General features: G+C 36.4%; 1 protein-coding gene across 1 annotated transcript in view; it reads left to right on the top strand.

Moving 5' to 3' along the window:
* LOC101746256 (protein dachsous) overlaps positions 1 to 27,527 on the top strand; it is a 316,611-nt gene that overhangs the window by 2,636 nt on the left and 286,448 nt on the right. The window contains exon 2 of the mRNA XM_021350126.3: positions 5,948 to 7,694. Coding sequence (XP_021205801.2) covers positions 5,991 to 7,694 — 1,704 coding nt within the window. The 5' untranslated portion in view covers positions 5,948 to 5,990. The remainder of the gene's footprint in view (positions 1 to 5,947; positions 7,695 to 27,527) is intronic.

Genomic DNA, 27,527 nt, shown 5'->3' with positions numbered 1-27,527 from the left:
ATAGCCAGTAAAATATTCCCGACTAATACGATTATCAAGGTATCCAGTCCGGCAACCGTGTTGCCCTTGGCCTTATAAATATATAGCGCTATTTAACTGAAGCACTCATTGTTCCATTCTTGTTGGCGTGACGGCGTTAGCTGAAATAAGTAGCTAAGCTTCAGCATTCTCATGCCGGTGTTAAGGCATGCTGTGAGGCTGGACGGTTACAACCATTCTGCCGCATTCTCGAAGCTTTCAATTCAGAGGACTAGAGAGTTGATGTATCAGAATTTTAATCAGACAGCTGCAGTTTTGTTTCACATCTGAAAGTCAGTTCTCGGTAATGGAGTTTTTTTTTTGTAAATGAGCGCCGATAATTTAGAATTCAAACAAACCTAAACTAAATATCAGCTCGCTGAGTTTCTCGCCGGATCTTCTCAGCGGTTCGCGGTTCCGATCCGGTAGTAAATTCATTCGCGAAGCAGTTGCTCTTGAGTTGTTAGGTCTCTTTTGGAGGTACTTGGGTAGCTGTTAGCAAATCCCATCCCTCCTGGCTGAGCCCTTGCTCGCCCACCTGCCCTGGTAAAACTGGAAAAGCCTCCGGGCCACCAGTAATCTCTCAAATATAAAAAAATAATTCAAGTACGCAAAGTAATTTTTTTTAGATACATGTAAGTTTTTTTTAATTATAAATAGGCTCAGAGTTTTAGGTTGAGCCCGTGCAATATTTTGATAGTTTTCGATAATCACACAACACTAAGCTCATTTCAAATAACAATTTAATGTTCATTCAAATGAAATGCTCTAAAATGACTTACTCAATGTAATTATGAAAGTGAATAAAGAGATAAAAAGACGTTTTAAAAATGTTGCCGCCAAATTAATTTACTGTCGTTAGTTTTAATTGTATCATTTCACAGAAGGCAAAGGGATTTTTATGGCCAATGAGGACCTACCTGATAGTAAGGTGAAGTACCTACTTGCTTTTGAATTAACTGCCGGTGGTCTTTAAAAAAAAAGTAAAATAAATAAATTTCAAAAATTACTTCATTACAAGGCATATTACATACTTTATAGGATTTTCAATAGTTCAATGATTGAAATTGGCTTCCCCAGTACTGAATATACTATTACCGCCCTTAATTTACAAGTTATTCACGCAGTTTTTCTACCAATCCATATGAGACTTCAATTTTTTATCAGTTTTATAATATTCTCAATAACGTTATAGGTTCCGATAAATATTGCAAATGCTCAAAAAAATCGTATTTAAATTGTAATAATTACATTGTGTATTTGTATGTATATGTGTATGTGCGTATATGTACACCGCCCGTAATTTGTTTCCGAAAGATTCTTGTCCACCTGATGATTCTCTGGAAGAAGTTGCTCTTGGCGATAAGACCGCCAATTGTACTTTTTTGTATTTAATGTATCGCATTGTTTATTTATTTTTTTGGTGTACAATAAAGAACACACAGTCTCTCTAATCGGGATGATGTTAAAAATGTTTTTTTTAAAAACATAATTTAATCAAAAACACAACGATACAGAATTAGCCGAAATAACACAATCGATGCTACTACGCTAAAATACGGCAAGTTAAATGATTAAATCCGAGGACGGCCGGTCGCCCAGACGGTCAGGTTTCGCTCAAAGACACAGAGCCACACACATAAAAACACCATAACCGAAATTTAAGAATTCCACCGGTGACCGGCTCAGTGCGAAGACTTGCTTATAACTCATCGCAAGATCTCACATAGCGAGTGTTGGGGACGTATTTTAGAATTTTTGATGCGACCGAAGCACGCATGCGCGGAGTTTTTGACACTACTTAGTTTAGAATACTGCTGCTGCCTTTCCTAAAGATTCTCGTCGTAATAAGTAGTATATGTGTGTCGAGAGAAATGAAAGAGTATTTTAAAATATTGAATCGTTTGAAGATTGTTTTTTCATTTATGATTAGAGACGATTTAGAAATAATGTCTTTGGCTCTTCATTGTTAGTGGTATACGCATGATATTATATTATCGTTTTTAATTATCCGCTAATTTAACTGTCTACATTTAACTGAAGTTTAAATTCTTCAATATTCATTAAAATGAGATAACTGTTGACTGTGGGATTATAATGGTCCCTTTTTTTTAAATATGCCTTTCCGAAAATAATAGTTTTTTTGCATGTCCTTTGTTCATTTTGTTTTATTTTTTTTTTATACCTAAAAATGTATGATCCTTATTATATTTGCTATATTTTCGTTAAGTATTGATCCGATTTTAATGAACTTTGGCACAGGTGTATTAGCGCTTTAGAGAAGGTTTATGTTTTAGTGTCACGTACCTAATACTAAAATATTAAGAGCTTATCAATAATTACCTAAAAAATTTAAGTCCTTTTAGGTTATTATCATTACCAATGTGTTAAATAATATATTGGAACAATGAATTTAAAAGTAACTTTTGTATTCTAGTACAGTTCAATATTAATGATTTCAAACTTTGTAACTATCTTTCTGTAGGCAATAAACAAAGATCAGATGATAATAAGCAATTGTTATTTGAATTTGTCGCGTTGAATAAATTAACATTTTTGATATCTTAGGAAAAGTATCTGCTAGTGATTACTAAGATCGTTAAAGCGTTCCAATGCATTTATAAGGTACGTCAAATAAAAAAAAAAAAACAATATTAAAAATGTGTACAAATTCCAAATTTATTAATTTAATTATTTTAGTTTAGGTTTGAATGTTGCGTTTGTTTGTTTTGTTATTGTTATTTGAATTTATCGCGTTGAATAAATTTACATTTTTGATTTGTTAGGAAAAGTATCTGCTAGCGGGTAATAACATTAATAAAGCATTCCAGGTCACTTATATGGTACGTGAAATTAAAAACAACAATATAATAAAAATGTGTACAAATTCCAAATTTATTAATTTAATTATTTTAGCTTAGGTTTCAATGTTGCGTTGGTTTTAAAAGCAAACCGTATCACAGTTTACATATTATTATATACATTTAGAATTGAAATTTAGTAATAAAACTACATCTCAATTAATTATTTGTGATTAATAGCGTATACATTTTATTGAAGGCGAGAAATATAAATTTAAAATTACAGTTATGCCGCACAGGAAATGTTCTTGAGATAATGTATGTCGCTTCGGAAAAAGGAAGATGTATTTAAAAAATCGAAGTGCGTATCGGGGTTTTAATTACTTTTTCTATAAATTGAATTTGCGTATGTAGTTCCTGATGAGAGTGCTGATTGGCAATCGCACAGGTAGTGCGGGTTGTACCTCCCTACTTATTTCTAATGCGACACGGTGGGATAGGAATTATGGATTAGATACTTTTTTAAGCTATTTAGCTTCTATCGCGGGCTTTGAGAGCGGCGACTGAATCAAGAAATTCCGTAACGAAAATAGCCTGACACCCCCACAACGCTTACTATGTAGCTCGCGTTCAACACATTCACACGTTGCGCTGGTGTAGTGTTTGTGAAAAAGCGCGCGGCGTGACGTCGCACTGCATGAGCATCATGAAAAGACTGCCCATCTCTCTCTCACTCGGTCTAGCTTATGAGTGTGAAGGGGACACTTAATTTTTGCTTTTGATAATGTTTATAAATATAGCGTGGTCTTATTTTTTATTTTTTTATTGTTTATATGGGTGGAAGAGCTCACGGCCTACCTGATGTTATGTGGTTACCGAAGCCCATAGACATATACAACGTAAATGCCAACCCCCACCTTGAAATATGAGTTTTAAGGTCTCAGTATAGTTTCAACGGCTGTCCCACCCTTCAAACCGAAACGCATTATTGCTTCACGGCAGAAGTAGGCAGGGCGGTGGTACTTACCCGTGCGGATTCACAAGAGGTCTCACCACCAGTAAGATACTTACATTATCTTGGTATCCATAGCCCTGGTAATGACAAAAATAGATAAAAAATGCAACACTGCACATATGTGTATGTAGAGCACTCTGAATCTAAACCAACTTTTAGGTTAAGCTAGTTTTGACATTCATTTTTATTTTTTGTTTTGTTAAATTATAAATTGTTATTATTTTATTCCGAAATTGCAGTTATTGTTTTTATTTAATTTTGGTATTTTATATGAGATGTTATTTTTAATGAATGTAATATGGATGCCAAATCTGGAGTAAATGAAATAAATAAATAAATTAGAAAAAATGTACAAACATAACTCTGCTACAGTTCTTTGATAGTACAGACTGATGATAATATTATGTTAAGAATATATCATGAAGATAGAGGTTTGGGATATCCGCCTACAGTTTTTACCTGCGGATGTAGCTGTTTTTGATAAGAGCACAAAGGCAGGGCTGTCTAAAAATTCTTATTAATAAAGTGTATATCTCACCGGAGGCATTAAGGGCGTCACACACAGCGAAGATACTGTAATATTTTATCTTAACAAACAATATCGCTGGCTATTCATTTCGTATTTTTTTTAAATTTATATTGCTTATATGGGTGGACGAGCTCCCAGTCCACCTGGTGTTAAGTGGTTACTGCAGCCCATAGACATCTACAACGCAAATGTGCCACACACCTTGGGATATAAGTTCTAAGGTCTTAGTATAGTTACAACGGCTGCCCCGTCCTTCAAACCGAAATGTATTACTGCTTCAGGGCATAAATAGGCAGGGTGGTGGTACCTACCTGTGCGGACTCACAAGAGGTCCTACCACCAGGAACTATCAAATATATATTATTATTATTAACGATGTATGATAGCTCATGATAGCTCAGCTCGAGAGACTTCTCGTCACCGGCAAAGTGAAGGAAAGATGCCTAGGGGGCGTAGTCCCATGCGCTGGTCCGATCAGATTAAGACGACTTTGGAATCCAGCATCAATGTCGCTGTCCACTGCGCGGAGGACAGAAGCGAATGGAGGAACATCCTAACAAAAGTGCTCAGTAAAGGTCACGACCCTCAGAACTGAGGAATACGACGCACGGAGGAGGATAGCTCATACAAAATGTTTAGCGAGAGATATTGTATGTTAAGATAAAATATATTATTATTATAGTATCTTCGCCGTGTGTGACGCCCTTTAAAGGCGCGGCTTGGCTTTAGTCTAGTACAGAAAATCTCTGAGGGCCAATTTATTCGTCACTTTCTTTATCCAGCTTGTCAAGCTTAATTTCTTTGTGTCTTTTTACATAATTATTTAATCTACATGAGCTTTAGAAGTCGGTTTAAAGGGTGGGGCATTCACTATACGATACGGTTGAGACTTTAGCCTCATATATCATGAGGTCAATGGGCTCTTGTAGTAAAAGTGGATGGATCGTGAGTCAGGCACCCGTCTTGTGCCATAGAAAAAATTGGCCTCTTAATAAAGATTTTTAATTAAAATTTAGCTAAAGTCTGCTGGGACGACTATGGTGGTACGAAGTCTTGAGGGTCAAATTTGTTTGGAGTTGGAACAGATTCACTTCGTTTACCGCTAGTTAAAAAACTCGCACTAAGCACACAGTAGATTAGGGAACTCATGAAATGTGAAAGTCATAGTAAGAACCCGGTCAATGATAGTATGTCGAACGTGTATCCCGAGGAACCCTAAATATTTCTCGAATTAATATACAGAATAATTTTAATAAAATGTCAAACAGAACCATGAGAATTATTTTGGTCGTCAGAATGCATAAATACGCAGACACGGAGACTGATTTTTTAAAACAACCTTTATTTTAAAATCAAAGAGATACATTAAAATTTTATTCATTTATATGGATCGTGTAGATACTCGTAGAAGCAAGTTGTTTGAAATCTGTTAATGGTATTTTTAGGCAAATTGTTAACAATCTTATGTCGAAATCTGTGTTTTTTAATAATGTAGCTGGATCGATAAATTTCATTGTTTTATAGAACGACTCTCCTGATTGCTTCTGTGCGCGGTTGGTGTAATCTTGGTTCTCTTGTTTCCAGGTGTGTGTGACAATGTGTGTGCGGTGAGTGGGAGCAGCGCGCGATGTGGCGCGTCGTGTTGCTGGCGATGGTCGCGGCGGCGGCAAGCGAGCACGTGCGCGAGTTCGCCGTGCGAGAGAACGCACGTGCCGACACCCTCGTGGGCCACCTCGGCGACGAGCTGCCCGACGCGGCGCCGCCCTACACCATCGTCCCCGTACCCGGCAGCGCCGTCAACGACGACTTACGCGTAGATCCCCATACGGGCGAAATTCGCACCCGAGCCCCCCTTGACCGCGAGCACCGGGACCATTACGCGCTCGTCGCCATCCCCGCCTCTGGAGACAACATCAGGGTTGTCGTCCGCGTCCTCGACGAGAACGACAACGCTCCCGTCTTCCCTGCAGCCGTAATGAACGTCGAGTTCTCAGAGAACACTCCGAGGGACGTGAAAAGGAAACTTAATCCGGCCAGGGATCAAGATTTAGGGACTTTCAACACGCAACGGTACAATATAGTGTCTGGAAATACAGATAACGCGTTTAGGCTGTCCTCGCACAGGGAACGAGACGGTGTGCTGTATTTAGATTTGCAAATCAACGGATTTCTCGATAGGGAAACGACCGATCATTATCAGTTAGTTATAGAGGCGTTGGACGGCGGCACCCCACCGCTGCGGGGCACAATGACAGTGAACATTACGATATTGGACGTGAACGATAATCCCCCGGTGTTCGCTGAGAGTGTTTACTCGGCTACCATACCGGAAAACGCGACAGTCGGGACCGCGGTGCTTAAAGTGTCCGCCACCGATTCTGACGCAGGCGATAACGGTCTCATCGAGTACTCAATAAACAGGCGACAGAGTGATAAAGAGAACAATTTTAAAATCGATCCGGAAACAGGCGAGATCACTGTAAACAAGGCACTGGATTTTGAGACCAAAGATCTGCACGAATTGGTGGTGGTCGCCAGAGACAAAGGCCTCCAGCCATTAGAGACCACCGCGTTTGTTTCCATCAGAGTGACGGACGTGAACGATAATCAGCCTACTATAGACGTGATATTCTTAAGTGACGACGCCACTCCGAAAATATCAGAGTCCGCCCAATTAGATGAGTTCGTCGCGAGGATATCCGTCCACGATCCCGACTCTAAGACAGAATATTCGAACGTGAATGTGACATTGAGTGGAGGTGACGGTCACTTTGATTTGCGTACGCACGATAACATAATTTATTTGGTCGTGGTCGCGCTACCACTGGATCGCGAATCTCGATCCTCCTACACACTGAACGTTGTCGCGACGGACAAAGGTTCGCCTCCGCTGCACGCGTCTCGGATAATCTCGCTTCGAGTGACGGATGTGAACGATAATGCGCCCGCTTTTGTTGAGTCCGAATACAAAGCGAGCGTCCCGGAAGCCACCGCCCCGGGTACGCCGGTGGTTCAAGTGTCTGCTTCTGATGCCGACGAAGGCGAAAACTCGGAGATTAGGTACAGTTTGTTGACGACGCCCCAATCGGATTGGTTTTCGATTGACGAGCGCTCAGGGTTGGTCACGACTCGGTCGCGAGTCGATTGCGAGACGAACCCGATGCCTCGTTTGACGGTGGTGGCGAGGGACCGCGGCAACCCTCCGCTGTCTTCGACCGCAACGCTGCTCATCACCGTCCTGGATGTGAACGACAATGAGCCGATCTTCGACCAGTCATTCTACAACGTCACCGTGCCGGAGAGCGAAGCTGTGGGCAGCTGCATATTAAAGGTACTATTTTTATGCTCTTATGCTTTTTTTGACTTGACAACGTCTTATAATTCGATGGAGCCGGCTGCACGCATGAAAAAATATGACTCATGCGGCGTTACCTCGCTCTGAGGCGTTCCATTTAAGGCTTGAAGTGCAAGCGAGAGCGCGCAACGAGCGACAAAGATCGGCCTCCGCGTTAAGCTTATCCTCCGCGAATAAAAAATAAAAAATTTTGAAAAATTAAACCATTCTATCAGTATTTTCTTATGATGTTGTCACGTTCAACTATCGTCAGTAAACCGATTTTACAGACAACCGATTTTTTTATGCTGGATGCAGGCGGACCGGTCTTTGTGGCGAGGCTTGGACCTATATCCAGCAGTGGGCTGAAAAAAATATGCTTTTTTTATGGATGCACGTTATAGATAATGGTTTTATGAATTTTATAAACGCAATTATGTTTACGTTTCGAATTGAATCACACTATTCAAATTACACATGGGCAAAAAAAAAATTGTTGTCCCAAAAAAAAAACTTTAATTAAAATTGAAACTGCATTCATAAAGATGTGCCTTCGTGAAAACACCAATTAGTCAAAGGACAGATCAATTTCGCTTATCTCACCGTCTGACGAAATTGTTAAAACCTTCGTTAAAATTGTTGAAACCTTCGACTCGGTCATTCTCCCGAGGAGCACGTTACTTTTCAACTTGGCAGCTCACCTTTTAATAATATTCTCTCGTAAGTGAAGTACATAAATCTATTTGGTCGATGCAAGTTTGGGCGTGGGGCGAGCCGCATCGCAAATTGCGATCTAAATTGAAAATTAAACAGTGCGTCCCCAGCGCCGCTCTGGCCCCAGGCCTCGAGTGTTACGGCTACGCTATGTGCGAACTATGGGTCGGTATTTAAAAATAAAACGAGCCCGGGAATGAAGTTTAATTAAAAAAAATGTAATGTAATCGAACTTTTCCTTGCACACGTCCTCAAGATTATATTGAATCTATATACTCGTATTAATGCTTGAAACAAAAACTTTGTAACCCTTTTTACAAAAATTGCGCGGACGGAAGAGTATGAAATTCCTCACACTTATAGAGAATATAGAAAAGAAATGCAGAATGTTAATATTTTTTTAATTTATGCATAAAAAATACATTGCAATCAATTAAAAAAAAACATTATACACACTACCATGTATTTGACACACACACACGCATGCATACTATTTGTTTATTGTTAAACTAATCTTATTGCTTATAATCTGTGGTCAAATTGAGAGAGGATTAATTATTGTTTGCCTTTATTAATATTTGTCTAAAGTGTAGTCTTGGCGAATCTGTGATTACAGAAGTTTTTTTTTTTACACAAATTAATTTTATATATAAAAATGAATTGCTGTTCGTTAGTTTCGCTAAAATTCGAGAACGGCTGGACCGATTTGGCTAACTTTGGTCTTGAATTATTCGTGGAAGTCCAGAGAAGGTTTAAAAGTTTGAAAAAATATGAAAATGCTCGGAATTATATAAAAACAAACAATTTTGTTTTTCCTATGATGTGTCCCCCGTCGGACGGATTCCTTTTGTTTTTTTTAAGTTTATTTATACAAAAGTTTAAGTCTTTTATTTATCGATTGAGACACTACAAAGTCTGCCGGGTTAGCTAGTATACACTAAAAACGATATTGAGTTATTCTGTTATTCATCTATTTGTCGCGCACGTACTTAATGCAAATTTAAGACTTATATGGTTTTCTCATGAATACCATTATCAGAACTGGACTAAATGGGACTACACGGGAAGTGTCAGCTTCAGCAGTCGGTTAAAACTTCTAATTACCTAGCGCGGAAGGGGGCGTTCTAAAATACTTGGAGGGATAGTGTTAAGAGGATATTTGAGAGAAGGATGCGAGTGCAGAGATGACGTATGATAAGCCTCAATGGGAAAAAAGGACATGTTGCGCCAATCTCACTCAGCAGGTTGAGAACAGGAAGAAAAAGATCGACTCAATATTCAGTTATATAAATATTCGTATTTTGTAGATTTTATAAACATTTCTTAATCTTTTAATACCTTAGTAAAAAATTATAAAAAAAAGGATTATTAAAATTAAATGATTAAAATAATAATGCAAATTTACGTTTTCCATGCAACTGACTAAATAAAGACATCACCGCAAATACGCTAAGAACATTTCAATAATAAGTCAAACATATTCAACTTAACATATACGGGGCTGTACTTAAACTTTAAGCTCGACATTTACAGAATGTTTCAATCGGTTAGACGACGTACACAAATCCATAATAGCGGCAATAGAAACAATTCAATTGTTCTGATTTTTCGTCACCTGCTGCCGGCGCTGTGTCACGATCTCACGACTAAAGCAGGGCCGCACTTAGAACTAACGGGGCCCCGGCTTTCATGACTAACTTTTAAGAGCTTACATTCGAATAATGTATAAAAGAGAAAAGATTTACTAGTTATGTATCTCATGTTCCATGAGTATGTATCTATCTAGCTATGTATCTAGTTATGTATCTCGTTACTGGTGGTAGGACCTCTTGTGAGTCCGAACGGATAGGTACCACATACATAAGCAGCAATGCGTTTCGGTTTGAAGGGTGGGGGCAGCCATTGTAACTATACTTGAGACCTTAGAACTTATATCTCGAGATGGGTGGTGCATTTACTTTGTAGGTGTCTATTGGCTCCAGTAACCACTTAACACCAGGTGGGCTGTGAGCTCATCCATCCATCTAAGCAATAAAAAAAAGTTATATCCTTTTTTATTCCTACCTAAGCAGCTAACCTAGAGATTATGCCAGCGTAACCGGGCAAGTAGGTAAGCTCACAGGTCTCTAACTTAAGGACGGGTTTTGTCGATCGAGCTATCCTGCCAGGCTAATCGTTTAATTAAATACAAACATGATTCATATTATTGAAAATTTTGATAAATTTCTATCAGATAGAGACACGTTTTAAACTCTAAATACTTGGCTTCTAACTTTACGACTCGTGGATATAATGGGGTTATTGTTTTCTAATGCATTATAATAATCGAAATAAATAGAATGTTTTGTGTCTTAAAATTCAAATTAACCCATTTTATACATGTACGCTTACGTCGATTATTTCGCATCAATTTACTGTCAAATACGTTACATTAGAAGCTAATGACCCGCCTCACTGAATATTTAAATTTTGAAATTTGTCATTCGCACCCCGATTAAGTATTCTGAATGCGTCCACCGTACATTCGTAATTTGGCTATGTTCGCATGGTCCCATGTGCAGAGGCTTTTAACAGAGGTTAAGTACCGCTATTAAACGTTCACAAAAAGCCAGTTTTGAAACAGCACAGAGCAGAGACTACGGCGGCATATACTTTATTGCCGATCGTGAATAGAAACAATATACATATATAAATACAAAATTATAAATTCCAGGTGTATATAACGTTAGACAGGCAACAGGGATATTTATCCTAGAGGTGGCAAGTTTGAGAGTGGTAACATAAATAAAGCTTTGAAGAACTTAAAAGTATATAAATATAAAGTAAATTCTTGATCGGGAGGACGCTTTTGATGAGCTAAAGCTTGATGCGTTTAGTTATTGGAGGTTCCGGCTAATCGCCTTCTATCTTCTTGACTATCAACTCCTTGGTATCATCGTTTTCATTGTATTATCATGAAATTTTATTTTAAAAATAATATTTTTTATAAAGCTACTGAAAGTCTGTTAAAAAAATTGCTATGCGTTATATTTCCACTGACAACGTTTTGATTTTTAGATGTTTTTTATTACGTGAATGAGACAAACTAAGATTTCGTATATACTAATTTAAATTGTAAATTTTTCTTTTATTTTTGTGTAGAATAAAAATGAATATTGAAATTAATAATACAGTACTGTTCGAGTACGTGCGATTATTGGAACTGTCAAAGAGCTAGTAGAGTTTTTCGAAACTATAAATTGAGGTCAAAACCTGCTTCGATACATACTATTATCTATTTAGATAAAAATGAATTGCTGTTCGTTAGTCTCGCTAAAACTCGAGAACGGCTGGACTGATTTGACTAATTTTCATCTTAAATTATTTGTCGAAGTCCAGAGAAGGTTTAAAAGGTTGGTAAATATGAAAATGGTCGGAATTAAATAAAAATCATAATTTTGTTTTCCCTTTGATGTGTCGGACGGATTCATTTTGTTTGTTTTAAGTTTATTTTATACAAAAGTTTAGGTCTTTTATTTATCGATTGAGGCACTACGAAGTCTGCCGGGTCAGCTAGTTCCTAATAAAGACGAAATGTGTTGAGCATGCTCGCCAGTGAAATAGCGTGAGTGCTATATTTAAATGTCAACAGTCGACACTGTTAACGCTATAAATAATATTTTTTTTAAATAGCTGCTATAACGAACTGCTGTTTTAAATTATAAACGAACTGTCAAATAAATCAGTTAGGGTGTCAAATTTTAGCAGCCGCGTTAGGTAATTCATCACAACGAAAAATAACTTCAATCGTCCAGGTTAGCACACGTAATGCGATATCAACTCTGACTAACACGAACGTAAATTCATTTGAATATTAAACATAAAGACAATTAATGCACGCGTTGTGTGTTACCTACATCATGTCGGACACGCTACATGAAATATTAAAATAACATCGATAATTTCACAAATTATGTCCGTATCGATTCTATATTGGAAGCGGGGTTCAATAAATCGGATGGATATACCTAAATAGTTACTAAACAGCCCGGGGACAAGTCCGCTTATGGTCTGCGGTCACGCGAACTCGCTAATTATGTAACGGATCTAATTTACGAGACCGGACCGGCGTATGCTATTCGCTTAAAGACATAAAAAAAAAGCACTGATTGTCTTTAGTGGAAAAAATATATTGACTTCTTCGTATCATATCGACGCTTGAAAGGCAAACGTGACTAAGCGACAATGCGTGAACTTTACAGTATACTAATTTAAAGTTGAAATACCTGAAAACAAAGTTTATTTTAACGAATCTAGCTGTAGTAGAATCTGGTTAGTAGCTGTAGGATTGAAATGATTTTAATAGACCTAGAATTTTTTGTTTTTGCGCATCGAATATGTTTATTGCCTATCATTTATGTGCAAAGCAGTTATTGTCGCTTAGTCACGTTTGCCTTTCAAGCGTCGATATGTATCCATTTGCTTTTTCGTTATAAGAAAGCAATTAATCGTCGTTTCTGTTTTTTTTGGTTAATCTGTTTTAGCATCTAGTTTTTATGATTTGTTTTTCTTATAATTAAAACGTTATAAGTGGTGACGGGATTGGTACTGAGCCTACAGTGGTTAGTACCACCGTTTTTTCTATTGTTGTGTGCCAGTGATGCATTGAAGTTCTAGATTAGGTAAGGTTACTTAATGGTGATAAGAGCTCTTGAGTCCGCACGGGTAGGTACGACGGCGCTGCCTATCTCTGTCGTGAAGCAGTAATGCGTTTCGGTTTGAAGGGTGGAGCAGCTGTTGTAACTATACTGAAACCTTAGAACTTATATTTCAAGGTGGGTGGCGCATTTACGTTGTAGATGTCTATGGGCTCCAGTAACCACGTAACACCAGGTGGGCTGTGAGCTCGTCCATCCGTCTAAACAATTAAAAAAAAAGATAAGTACATAACATCTTTAAATCGGGCCCTCACTAACTGTAATGAGAGGTCGGGGCCTATTCACTGGTCAGAATTGGTATATTTGTTTAATATATTTGGTATTCAAGGTCTGGGCATGCTTATTCTGATACAACGATAGCTTAAAGTCTTTGTTTCGTGCCAAACTGTGTACGTTTTGATCTTCCTCTCAACGTTCATATAAGTATTGTTGTCTAAGGTTAAACAACACACCCATCAGTTAATATTTCCATGATTGCATTTCACTTATTTTCTCTTTCGATGCAATGAAAGTACTCGAACGCATAGATTTGCACGTGATTAACACGCGAACGAATGTAATCACAGCGTAACGCGTTATCTAACGTTGATTGTCTTAATAAGCTTATATATATTATAAGTCTTAATAAGCTTAATAAGCTTATTGTAAATAACGTTAACTTAAGCGTTGCGTGTAATATAGCAGCTATCTCTCTCTCTTCGATCGGTTCCTCACTGCTGAGGATCGTGACTCCGTCCGATTTCGTCAACCAACTGTCCCCATCGATCCCGCCCTGCAGCCCGGTGGAGTGCGTCGCTGATAGGCATCCCCAGTTCCTCCGCTATTTGGTCCGACCATCGTTTGGGACCTCTACCCCTAGGCCTTTTTCCCTCTATTTTACCGGTCACCACAAGGCGTTCCAAATTGCTGGTATCCCTACGTGCAACATGACCAAAATACCGAAATATTCTTTGTAGGCAGATTGTGGATAGACGTTGAATCTTTTCTATTTTTAACTGCCTGAAAATAGATATGTTGGTGCGGCGGGCCGTCCATGGTATTCGTAGCATACGTCGCCAGCTATAACGTTATTTAATTTATATCTGCTGTTTGATCTATTTATCTGCTGTTTGTTTCTTTACGTAATATTTTTATTGTTCGTTGAAAATTATCAGATGGACGGACGTATCGAGTGATTTTAATAATTGTCAATATATTTTTTTTATTTTTTTTTATTGCCTAGATGGGTGGACGAGTACACAGCCCACCTGGTGTTAAGTGGCTACTGGAGCCCATAGATATCTACAACGTAAATGCGCCACCCATCTTGAGATATAAGGTCTAAGATCTCACGTATAGTTACAACGGCTGCCCCACCCTTCAAACAGAAACGCATTACTGCTTTACGGCAGAAATAGGCAGGGTGGTGGTACCTACCCGCGCGGACTCACAAGAGGTCCTACCACCAGTAAATTTGAGTAATTATTCAATTAAGACTACCCTATATTCCTAAAGCGCCGTCTATAAAGCAGGCTATTTTTGTTTTATTGTTGCTGTTTTGTTTTTGATTCGTTCTGTAATTAAATATCGGATTATATTACATTCTTGAGAACGATGATCGTTTAGTATAGATTCTGGCTAATTCTCTTGGACCATATCCAGTCTGATCTAAATTACTCTAGACCAGGCAAAGGGATGGTGTGTCAACCAACTCTGTGCTAGCCATAAGAATATCACAGTTGCCGTATACTAGAAAAATATGTCATGGTACTGAATGAGGCTGAAATTACTGTTTCTAACGAGGTAAAATATCTAGGTGTCATATCAGGCACTGACTTGGAAACCGCATCTGAATCATTTTCTAATTTTTTTTAAATTTTTTTATTGCTTTGATGGGTGCACGAGCTCACAGCCTACCTGGTGTTAAGTGGTTACTGGAGCCCATAGACATCCACAACGGAAATGCGCCACCCACCTTGATATATAAGTTCTAAGGTCTCAAGTAAGTTACAAGTAATTAAAGCCCTAGATACTAGTCGGTTTGTTTGGGAGTACTCACGGCTCAATAAAGTTCTGTAAGTAAGGACCCAATGAAATTCGTTATTTAAATAGTCCGATAGTGGAATTCACCAAAATACCTTCATCAAAAACACATTAATGAAACAATTTTATCGCTTTTAAATTCATTAAAGATTTGTAACTTCATAAAGATCGTGTTAAGTTCTTTGGCCTTCGTTAAAAAGAAACAAAATTTTGCCATACCAGCGATCACGACTTGACGGCACATATTACAGCGATAGGTTTTTTTAATTTTTTATTAGCGACTGAACAAGTTCGCTGAGTATCTGGTTAAATGAATGCGTGGTTAGACGAGGACTCATAGACATCGCCATGTGAATGCTACCACATACACTAATTTTCAATCGGATAGTTGATGCAACCCTTCAAGCCGTATTGTACGACGACCTGTGCCGCCTTACTATACGCTCTATCAGTAATAATTATACAAATTATATTTATTCTTCGGTTCATTTTGCAAATACATCGGGCTAATGTAAATCAAAATTATTATATTAACAAAATCTCTCATAATTTTCGGTATGTAATAATTTTGATTTACATTCGATCACAATTACATAATTAATATACATCTACAATTTATTGTTCATTGATGATGACAAGGAGCAGAGCAAGTTCACAATTTATACGTAGTTGGGACAGCCTATTGTATTTTTGTCAAAATAATTTGTTTTCTTCTTGGTTATGTTACGTATTAAAAGTCCTGTTTCAATCTGCTTCGAACGTATTATTTTGTTCTATGAAAATCTTAAAGTATTGATACTAATAATTTATCTCGACGAGTTGTATGCTCATTTGCACCCACTTTATAGAGCGTTCGTTCCTAGCTATTTCTGTTCATGTACATTTTAAACTCGGTCGGTTGATACGAAGCAAAAAGATTGCATTACCAGATGCATTCCCACAGTTGCTTCACATATATTTGTTTTTTTTTTGTGGAGGCCTAGGGATGCTAGAATCGACTGTATGAACTTAATAGAGTAATTGCAGTCTTAGTAGTTATCTGTACATTTTTTGAAGTGAAACTTCTTTATCGGCGTTGGAAAAAAATTTACCGTCACATTTTTCGGTTACGCGTCACATTTTTCCGTTACGCGCCATCTTTTTCTTCACCATTCATTGTTGCCGTACACAAGTGAAGGTGCCTCTTTACTCGGTAACAATAATTATAAAATACCGATGATTTTAAGTGGAGATTTTAATGTAAATTTTGCATCGGAAAATTCTTTGAAGCTAGTTGAATTTCTGAAAGATAAATTGAATTTATCCATGAAAAACAGTCCTCAAACGTCAACAACAAGATCTGGCACTACAATTGATGGAGTTTTTACTCGGTCACTAAATTTCGTGGAATGTAAACCATATATTTCATATTTCAGTTACCATAAGCCATTAATTACAAAAATATATAATGACAATGACAATGATAGTAATAATTCTATTACAATTAATGAAATGCTGTAATAATCTTAGTAGCAAAAAGGTAAAGTGAAATAATTGTATTATTTGTATTCATGTCTATGATAATAAAATCCTTTTGTTTAAACTTTATCTAATTTAACTTTATTTAACCAATTTCTAGAAAGTTGCATGTAGATCATTTTTCGAAAAATAAGGCCATAAACAAGTTTCACTTCTTACGTGTGTACACTAGTACACGCACACATTTTTTTTATGAAGCCGTTTCCTTGCAACCTTCTATATTTTTTATAAACGTATTTATTGAGCGTGTGCTAATCATAATGTTTAAATTTAATCCCTTAGCAATATTTCGGAACGGCAAGCGTCACGGGTTGACTATTCTAGTAATTATACATATAGATAATTATATCGAATAAACAATTATAATACAAGTATAATCTATGTTAAAAGTAATAAAAGACCATTTTAGAGGGACTTTTTGGCGGGAACGCGAGGAGTGAAGTTGTGTGATTTGTTTTATTTTGTCTATTTAGTGTTTCTTCAGGTTTAAATGTGTAATAACGGTGGTTTATTAACTGTTTACTATCTGTGAAAGCGCACAAATGTGGGAAAATGAAACAAAGCCGCTGGACGTCACTTCTCGAGATCCTCCAAAAAGTCCAATTAAAAAGTCTCAGTAAATGACCACCGTTTTACTGAGATTATATTTCATCCCATATCATTTCATTTGATTTCATCCCAGTTGATTAATGTCTCAAATTAATAATCTTCATTTCATTTAATTTCATCTTTTTTCATAAAAATAAGAATAGTATAAATCAAAATAAGACATGACTTAAAGGTCTTGTTACCAGGTCATAAAATCCCCTAAAAAAAAAGACCATTTTAGATTGGGCAAATAAAAGAAAAAATACACAAATATGGACCATTAAATACATTACGAACCTTGAAAACTGTCAGAGTACGAAAGCCATCATCTAAGACAATAAAATTGCGTTTACGAAGGAAACCTTTTTATACATTTATAAAGTTTAATTAATGTTTAACATTGGAATTTAACACCTTTTTCGTTGTGACTGTCTGACTATATAAGTATAAACGTAATTGGTATTTTTTGGTATGCAAATTATGGTTTTTAAGCTTTAATTACGGACAAGTTTAATATATATTTTACTGTCCATTCATTTCCTGTGTTCAAAAGTCACTTTACTTAATGTACAGCTTTGATTTACTAGTATTGTGATAGTAAATCACAATTAAAGCTTAATCAAACGATTTATAAGTGATGCACGGAGTGAGAAAAAAATATGGGAAAAGCTTTTTTAGAAATAACTCGATCATGCGTTTCCATTTTAACTATTTTTGAAGTTATACTTCTTTAGGCGCGTTATGAAAAATTGATGAGAGTGATAATATTATGAAATGAAATGAAATAAAAACGAAATGAAATGAAATGAGATGCGATGATATAGGATGAAATATAGTCTCAGTAAAATGGTGGTCATTTACTGAGACTTTTTCAGTGGACTTTTTAGAGAATCCCGAGAAGTTACCTTCAGCTGCTTTGTTTCATTTTCCCACATTTCTGCACTTTCACAGATACATTTAATAAACCACCGTTATTACATACACATTTAAGCCTGAAGAAACACTAAATAGACAAAATAAAACAAATCCCACAACTTCACTCCTCGCGTTCCCGCCAAAAAGTTCAATTAATAATAACGACACTGAACAGATACAGATTAATTAGTCGTTGTCCATAAACAACAGTATCGAATAACCGGCTACCGTAATCTACGTTTAGAGATGGGAATTATTAATGCAAGTGCGTTGGTACTATAGTAGCAGCCCTATAAATCTAAAGTCGGAACGCATCATTTACGTGGGTACGCACGTGGCGCGCCTCGACTCGCTGTCAGCGGTCCGCGGCGATGGCGGGAAAGTCGACCGCCATCATGAAAAAAAGTTGCTCTACTGGTAACTAACTAGTCTTAGGTTCTGTTGTAAAACATTTTATTCTAGATTGTTCTTTTTTTCGAAATTTTCGGCATACAAATTTTGTTTTAGTTTAGTTGTTAATTTTTTTATTTTGTTTTCAAACAGTGATTAGGTTCAATTGAAAATTCCTTTTTTTTGTATATTAAAAATGACAGTAAAATGTTTATCTGAATTTAAAATCAAGTCTATCGTATTGACATAACTATTTATCCACTATCAAAACTGCCTACATGCTAATTAAAACTAAATTTACGAATTCGTCACAGATAATGAAACATTTTAAAAAATTATTGCAGAACGAAAACTCAATGCATCTGAAATTAAACTTTTAAGAGTTTATCTCTGTGTATGATGGGGTGTTACGCGCCGATCGACTTAATGCGATTCTTTTAGTTTAATAATACAAGCTATTCTGTATCGCAATATCATGGCCGTAAGGTGTAAAATAAATAGTTTCGTTATTCAAAGTCAATTTTTATTGCAAGTTGGCTAGATTTTATACAAGATGAGATGCAACGCTGTTAGGTCGTTGGCAGCGCTGAGTTATTTGTGATTATAAGCTATGTGCGTAATTTGTGATATGTTCACGAGTGCTCATGCTTACTAGCTTAGCTTTGGGCGATGGTTGCCCTTACTTTTTTTTTTACAAGTAGTAGTCGGTTACTGAAGTGTGGCTGTTGGCCTTTTAAAGGAATCCGTTTGCCTGTGTGATCTGACAAAAAAAAGATTAACAGAGAGTTGCGTTGGAATCGATATTTTGCCTCGATTTGCATATTTTATCGGTTTTTGTTATACGTAATTACCCTATAATGTCTGCGCTTGATCGGAGTAGTTACTGTTAATGTATTTTAATTGGATATTGAATATGAAGTGTTTGCAATTACTTTTATAGAATGTAAAATTTTCGTAAAATGGCAAAGGTTCTTGTTGCCGACTGGATTGTTTTTTCAGCCAGTTTTATGAATAAATATTGTATATCCAAGAAAAAGAGGTTAAATTTCTTTACATATTATCAATATTAAATATCAGATATTTTCAATTGAAATATAAATTTTAATTTTGCTGCTTTTTTATTATATTTATTAATTACCATTATCATAGCTCTTATGTCGAATAAACAAACATAATTATAATCATTTCGATGAGCACAATAAAATCAAGCTAGCATGTAAAAATTAATAACTTACGAACAAGAAAAAAAGCAAGACAACTATTAATTAACTATAAATTTTGTTATAATATATTAAAAATAATAATAAAGTTTCCGCAGGCAGGCACGCCGCTGCGAGGTTAAATTAACGTCTTTAAATACCATGCAAGTTAATTACAATGCTAAAAATGTATTGTTGCTTACGACCTGTCTTTTCTAGACACGTTCTACGTACAGAAGAAAAATAATTGAATAGTCGTTCAGACGAAAGACATGAAAGAGTTTCATGTTTTGTTTGGGAAGGATTACTAATGATCCTGAGGGCTTTCCTGTGTTCCCAGGATAAATGGAGATGAATTCTTCTAACTTAGATTAGCTTCTAATTTTATAATGGCACGTCTCTTTTAGACAAAACCTATAGTTTCTCGGCGGATCTTCTCAGTAGGTCGCGATTCGGATCCGGTAGTAGATTCAGCAAAGCACTGCTCTAGCTAGGTCTAGTATCAGCAATTATCTCAGGTTGAGCCCGTGACGCTCACCTACCGGTCCATATTATGTTAAAAGAATCCTTTAGATTCCCAATGATTAGGTAGGGAAAAAAAGTAATAGTCAATCTACCGTAGGAAGACTAGTCCTTTGATTGATAAGCGAGAATAAGAACTATCGAAGGATTAAGCTACAAGATGGTTTAATTGCTTTTTTTCTTCAGTGGACGCGAGGATGTTGGGTAGTGAATACTATTATCATTAATAGCCGCATACCCCTTTTTTATTATGCGTGCCACTGGGAATATTTGAAGATATATAAAGTAATTAAAGATATATAGATTATATAGATATAAAAATTTAAGGGGAGATTTTGCTAAATACGAAGGTTTCTATTGAAGAATTCGTAGCTGCGTTGTCAGTAGCCCGATATATGCGGAGCCCTGCTATTATATCAATGTTTGGTTTATTGACCTAATTTCTCGAGGTAAGCGGCGATAATGTCAATAGGGTCCGCTTTTCACTTGACCCCCGGTGATAATTTCGTTCATCTATGTTCTTCTTTTTCTCAGTCGTACACTCCTGGCAGAGTGGTCATGGTTATGTACGCCTTATTGCTTCGTTGCGGCTTTTGAGAAAATGGACTGTTCACCGCACCAATTCAATTCTCAAAGGGCTCCAAATCAAACAAAGGCTTTCGTCGATTGTGCAATTGCGAATCCTTAATACGTTTGGACATATCATTCGTAATGAAAGCTCATTGGAACGTTTAGTGGTTCAAGGAAGAGTAGACGGTCAACGCTCTCGCAGCCGATTATCCACAAGGTGGACAGACTTGGTTAAGTCATCTACTAAGTGTTCATCCATCTACGCAGAGATAAATTGTAGATGCAAAAGAAAAAGGTCGGAACTGGCTCACGATTTTAAATTTCTTTACAGAAGCGACGATTACCGTTCGTTACGTGTGTGTAATTTATACTGTATTGACCTTTAAGTGTACCGAATATTAAATCTGAATTATTTTGCCGTTTACGTCGAACCGAAGGGCCGTAGTTTACGATAATGAGCGGTGAGAGTGCTGCAGAAATGTTTACTGAAAGTTTGTGCGTCACGCACGGTCATCCGGCCCTAAATTAGGATTCAATGTGTTATGGGTACCTTTTTTTCCCTGCTGATAGCCTTGAGAGGCTATTTCAGCTTCACCCTAACCTTTAGATGAGCTCTCGGGGCTCAAACCAGAGTGTTGCTAGCATTGGCCCTAGCAAGAGCAGTGCTTCGCAGAATATACCACCGGATCGAAAATGCGACCCACTGAGAAGATCCGGCGAGAAACTCAGTGGGCTGTGTCTGGGGGTTAATTCACTCGTCGAGCCTTTCGTCGCAAGCGACGGGCTCGGCGAGGACGGTGATCGGTGCTTGAGGTACCTAAAAGCGCCGTTAATGGATCGGCAGGATCCGTAAAGGCTTGCTTAGGGTGACGTCGACTGTTTACCGTTCGGTCCACAGATGATGGTATGATGGGTACCTGAGACTGACGTAGATACTACCTTTAAATATATAGATACATATATAGATAATAGACATCCAGTAAATGAACCTGTTCATCATAAGATGTTTGCCCGATATGGGAATCGAACCTGCGAACCTCGGCGCAATAATCAGGAGTGCTCACTACTCACCACCAAGTCAATCTTCTTTATTACTTAGTTTCACTACTCAAAAAAAAAAGTTTCTAATTGTTACACCTCATTTTTTAAGAATTGAATTTGGAATTGTATTTCTAAACACGTAAACAAGACCATCAAACCGTCAAAGTCATTATCAGTGTTGCTATATAATGCGTTTACGTATTTCGAAGAAACTCATTATGTGCCGACGTCTTCTTTTAATAAAGCCGGTTGGCTTGCTGGTGGAAGAGGGTAGGAAATTACAGGGTTACCGTGTTCACCGGCTCGTAATGATGGATGCCGTGCGACGGACTGACCGCGCCTTTAATGAGATTGTGGCAACCCTGAGTAGCCATTTTGAATTATCTATTACATTATTTTTTTTGTTTCATCTACGTCGCTGGAATTATTTACAATGTAGTTAAAAAGTGATGTTAAATTTTTAATTAAAAACGGTGTTACGGGTTGAATAAATAATTTTTATAATCAGTTTTCTATGAAAATTACAGTTTATTTCAACCCCAAGAGAACATAGGAAAATATTTTTATTCAGCTTTTAGAATTTTTAATGATACTAAGATACTGCTTAAGTTTTTATTTTTTTTAGGACATTGAGCAGCCTATCTTTAATTAAAATTTCCATATAAATGAATCAGTCGAAAATTTTATTGTCTTACAGTGTGAGACAAGACAGAGTTACAGGGTCCACACTGCAGGAAAAACATTACGGGTGCAATACAAACATTAGAACCAATTAATCAATGTCTATTGTTAAAGTTGACTACGCAGTTAGCCGACTTCTGGCTCTAATTCTACATTTGGTTACGTTGTTCAGTACTCTAGGACGTATTTCATTTTATTCCAACCATTAAAGCACTTTAACTTTTTATGTCTTCCTTCTGAGAAAGCGCGTCTTCGCGCGTCTGTCTTGTTTAGAAATTGCTTGAATACGTTCAACGTTATTACTTTAGAATGAAATTTGATGGATATTGGTGAGTTAATAGGTTTTCTGTATACTATACGATCTCTACAGCGGTTCCATTTTACGATATCGCTGTATCATCTCAAGCCCTATTCTGTTATGTAATTGTCAATCGTAAATTTGACATGATTAAAGAAATTCGTAACCTGTCAATGCCCATAACGTCAACTGTCATTTAATAAAAAAAACATAGATTATAGATAAAAAAATCATAGATTATAACATAGATAGAAAACAAAAACATAGATTATAGATACATTTTAATATTCAATCATATAGAATTTTGGATGTAGATCTATAAATGTGCTCTACAAGTAAACAACGAATTGTTTCCTCAATTACTTATTGTATTACGTTCGGTTTTACAGTTTCACTATATTATTCATGTAACATTTATGGACAATAAAAGTTATAGATTCACGGAAAGCTCTAGACGAAAGCTAAGTCACCAATAACCTATTTCGATACCATTCCGGACGCAACGAACAAATGTATAGGAATAAATTCTAATTTTCATACTACATTGTCGCTTATTCAAGCGAATTTGAACACCTTCAAGCTTTACATTGGTTGTGCTCATAGAGAATAATCGTTCATGTTCACAGTTCATATCACTTATTTTTATTCTAATCTCACCTTAATTCGATGGCCAAAATGTAAATACCACCTCGAGAAGTGGAGTCAAAGCTGAAAATCGTACTGAACAGAACTAAACCTACCCGTGCAATGCGTGTTCTATTTGCTGCAGCAATACACAGGATGACGGTGAAAAAACAATTAAAACAAAACGACACCTATAATTGTTACGTATCGCTTTTAACAACTGGCCGAGAGATAGAAGTCTAGTTGTGTTACCATTCCAAACGAAATCAAATAAATAAAACTAAATCACAAATTCCTTTTTGCTTTAAAAGAATTCAACAAATAAGCCAGCGTATCGCACCTCTAATTTATCGATAGAACGAGCGCAGCACTAACTCAGCGGATATCCAGTATCGAGTCGATATTGTTTCGCTAAGCTTTATCACCAGGTACACAGACCCTGTAAGTTATGTTAGCGAGTTATCTGCACAGATAATGTCTAGGTCGGGGTTGCCAGTGCGTAGATAGCCCGGGAAGCAGATTTGGACTTACACGTGTTTATTGGATGGGCACGATTTGTAAACCAGATTTATCTAATGTGCATTGTCAGTTTTAAGTTCCGAAGTTTTTGCGTGAAATTTGTTCTAGGGTTACAATGTTTTAAAAGAGCCCACATTCCTAAATATTTCTGATTTATGTTTTATTCGCAACATAAATATACTCAAATAGCAAACTGGACTAATTAATTTCATCATTTTTATATTGTTGTTCGGGATATTAGAACAAAGTTTCAAGTTAATCATACGCCTTGAAGTCTTATCTGTAATAATGAAGTTCAAATGTTCCGTTACAATATAATATACAAAATTAAATAAAAATACGAAGCTGTTAAAATATGTTAAAAATAATGATTTTTACACTGATTAATGGCGATGATTCTGAATGTTGTTGTTTGCAGCTTATGCAAACCTTATGATTATAGAATTTCTTCTACTCTATATTTACTTTTACATAATTACCTTTCGAAACGGGAGGTCGTGCTTTTAAGTAGAGTAGTTTGCTTAATACGATTATCTTGAAATTGTCGAAAGTTTTTTTTTTTAAGTTTCACGCAGTGCGTATTGCCACAGACAATGGTTGTCGAAAGTAGTCATTGAGATGTCACGTCAGTGATGTGTGACTCGGAATTTTAACGATTAGGTTGTAGGCTGTGGTTGGCTGTAATGGCGTGATGAAGCCGTGAGAGTGCGTGCAGCAGAACTGGGCTGAAGAGAGGTGGAGTGAATCGGCTGGAGCGGTCAAGGCTACCACGAAAGCCAGCTGTGAGGTGGCTCTTGTAGTTTGTGTTGAGCTATGAGAACTGACTTAGTTAATGACACTTATCGTATAAATGTGAAGGCACTTGTTTAATTATGGATCACGTTTATAGTGACAGTGATAATGATATATACGAATGGTAGATCTTCCATTGAGCGGAGACATACTTAGCTCGGTAGTCCATCTTAAATATTATAAGCGATTCAAACTTTTTCCCAATTTCAGCTATTTTATGATAAGCTATCGCCACATTTGAAGTGCTGATATTGACGATCCACGTTAAATTCGTTGCTACCTATTTGATTGATGATCAGAATAGGTAATTAACTAGCATTTTAAATCGCGTAAATCGATTTATACAAAAAATATTTTTGACATTTACATAAAATCGGTTGTTCTTTAATATCAAAGCGGTGATTTGTTGATCCGAACATTTAAACTCATTATAAAATACGTAATTTTACAACATTAAATTTTAATATATTTATTAATTCATTAATCAAAACTCGAATGCGATTGGGGATCAAAACTATTTTTTCTATGAAACAGGTTTTTTTTTTGTATTAGCGAGTCACAATACAAACTCGAATAGCATTTTCCGAACAAGTTTGCCGAGCATTCCTCAGATACATAAGTGTTTAATCTATTCCAAACAATAAAATCGATAATTACGATTATCGTACATTTACTTACTGTGAAACAGAAATCGATATCAATTGCTTACACGCTTCACTAAAGACGACAGAGTTCGATTTCACACTCAACAGAAGAAAAAAAAAGCAATGTTACCAGTTCATTGAACCCGTTAAACTTCCAACCGACAATTAAACCATAAATTTCGCATCGGTCCGACGCAACCAACAATCACACAGCAGATAAAGAAACAAAACGAATCGATTAAAAATAAAATAAAATAAAATTATAAAAGAATTCGACGTACGTAACTCGATTCTCAATCGTAACGTAACATAATCGGTAGGAAATTAGCGAACGCTTAGATTCTTTTTGATCATTCCGTTTATCGATTGAATACATATCGATGTAACGGGAGGCGTTTGTGTAACAAATAAAAATAAAGTAAAATCGATTTACGACTCTGCCGATGCGGTAACCGTTGGATTATGTTCCGCGTATCGCAATCAAAGGCTCCGTTAATGATTAATAAGAAAATTGCGTTGCGAAAGTGCGTTCCTAACTCAAATTGATATAAAATCGATGAATCTGAGGACTCGATAGCCACCACGCAATTTCCTTTAAGCACTAGAATTTTTTTTTATTGCTTAGATGGGTGGACGTTCTCACAGCTCACCTGGTGTTAAGTGGTTACTGGAGCCCATAGACATCTATAATGTAAATGCGCCACCCACCTTGAGATATAAGTTCTAAGGTCTCAGTATAGTTACAACGGCTACCCTTCAAACCGAAACGCATTACTGCTTCACGGCAGAAATAGGCGCGGTGGTGGTACCTACCCGTGCGGACTCACAAGAGGTCCTACCACCAGTGATTACGCAAATTATAATTTTGCGGGTTTGATTTTTATTACACGATGTTGTTCCTTCACCGTGTAAGTCAATCGTGAACATTTGTTAAGTACGTATTTCAACAGAAAAATTGGTACCCGCTTGAGGGATTCAAACATCGGTGCATCGCTACATACGAATGCACCGGACGTCTTATCGTTTAGGCCACGACGACTTAAAAAAAAATTAAATTCGTAACGAAAATGTGAATTTCAACGAACGAAAAGACAATTGTGTTTTTTATTTAACGATTGAATATTTAGCATTGTTCAGGTGCTTTCAATAAAGATAATATCAACTTAAAATCGATATGCTTAATATCGATATACTTAAAATCGATATACTTAGCATCAGAATCTGTCTGGGGAATGTTTTACTGAATTGTTGGCTTGCCCTCTTTGATTTCAATATTGATAATATGCAAATAACGTACGCGGCGATTTTATAATAAAAGGATAAAAGGATCGTTGGCTCCTTAAGTGACCCAAATAAGATAATTTCTAAAGACGCGTATCGAGGCGCAGCTGTCAACGAGAATTAGGAATAATGTTGCTAGCATCAAAAATGTGCTTAGCCCAACTTTTGAGGAAAACTGTCGATACTTTGATTTTTTGTTGGTTTTTTATATATAATATTTAGATTTACATCAGTAATTAGTGATACTTGTTTAATCAAGTTCATTAGTAATAATTATGGTTTTAAGTTTATAACCAGTTTAATTACAATATTTCTTTAAAAATAAAAATTAAGCTTAATAAAAATATATTTGTTATTTTAATTATCCACACAATATACTCCGACGGGCTTGCAGTACATACCAACCTATGTAGGAGTTCGTTAATTAACTCAAAGAGTAGGAATGTATAAAATTCGGACTACAAAAAAGGTGCTAATTACTTCAGATCTAATAAATCAATGAATTGAAAATGCTAAAACTTAATCCTTAACTTTTAAATAATTGAATTTTAAAATGTTTAATTTGCGAAGGTGATTGATGTGACAGAATTATTTATTGTTTTTTTTTTGTTACTAAATCTTGCAACACTTTTTTAATCCATTCACTACATCGATTCGTTTAGTATAGATAAGTTGATATATTAAAAAATCTAGAAGAAATAGCGTTATTATTGTTAAATGTTTGTATTTATTTACGCGGTAAACGAACTGGGATTCGTTTTGTCTGTCTTAACCACAGATGTTCAATCAAATGTTTTTTTTTAATAGGTTTTTCT

The sequence above is a fragment of the Bombyx mori genome, chromosome 12, assembly GCF_030269925.1.
Source record: "Bombyx mori chromosome 12, ASM3026992v2".
In the NCBI taxonomy this organism is placed as follows: domain Eukaryota; kingdom Metazoa; phylum Arthropoda; class Insecta; order Lepidoptera; family Bombycidae; genus Bombyx; species Bombyx mori.
Note: the sequence above shows the minus strand (reverse complement) of the source record. Positions and strands in the feature narration are given on the sequence as shown.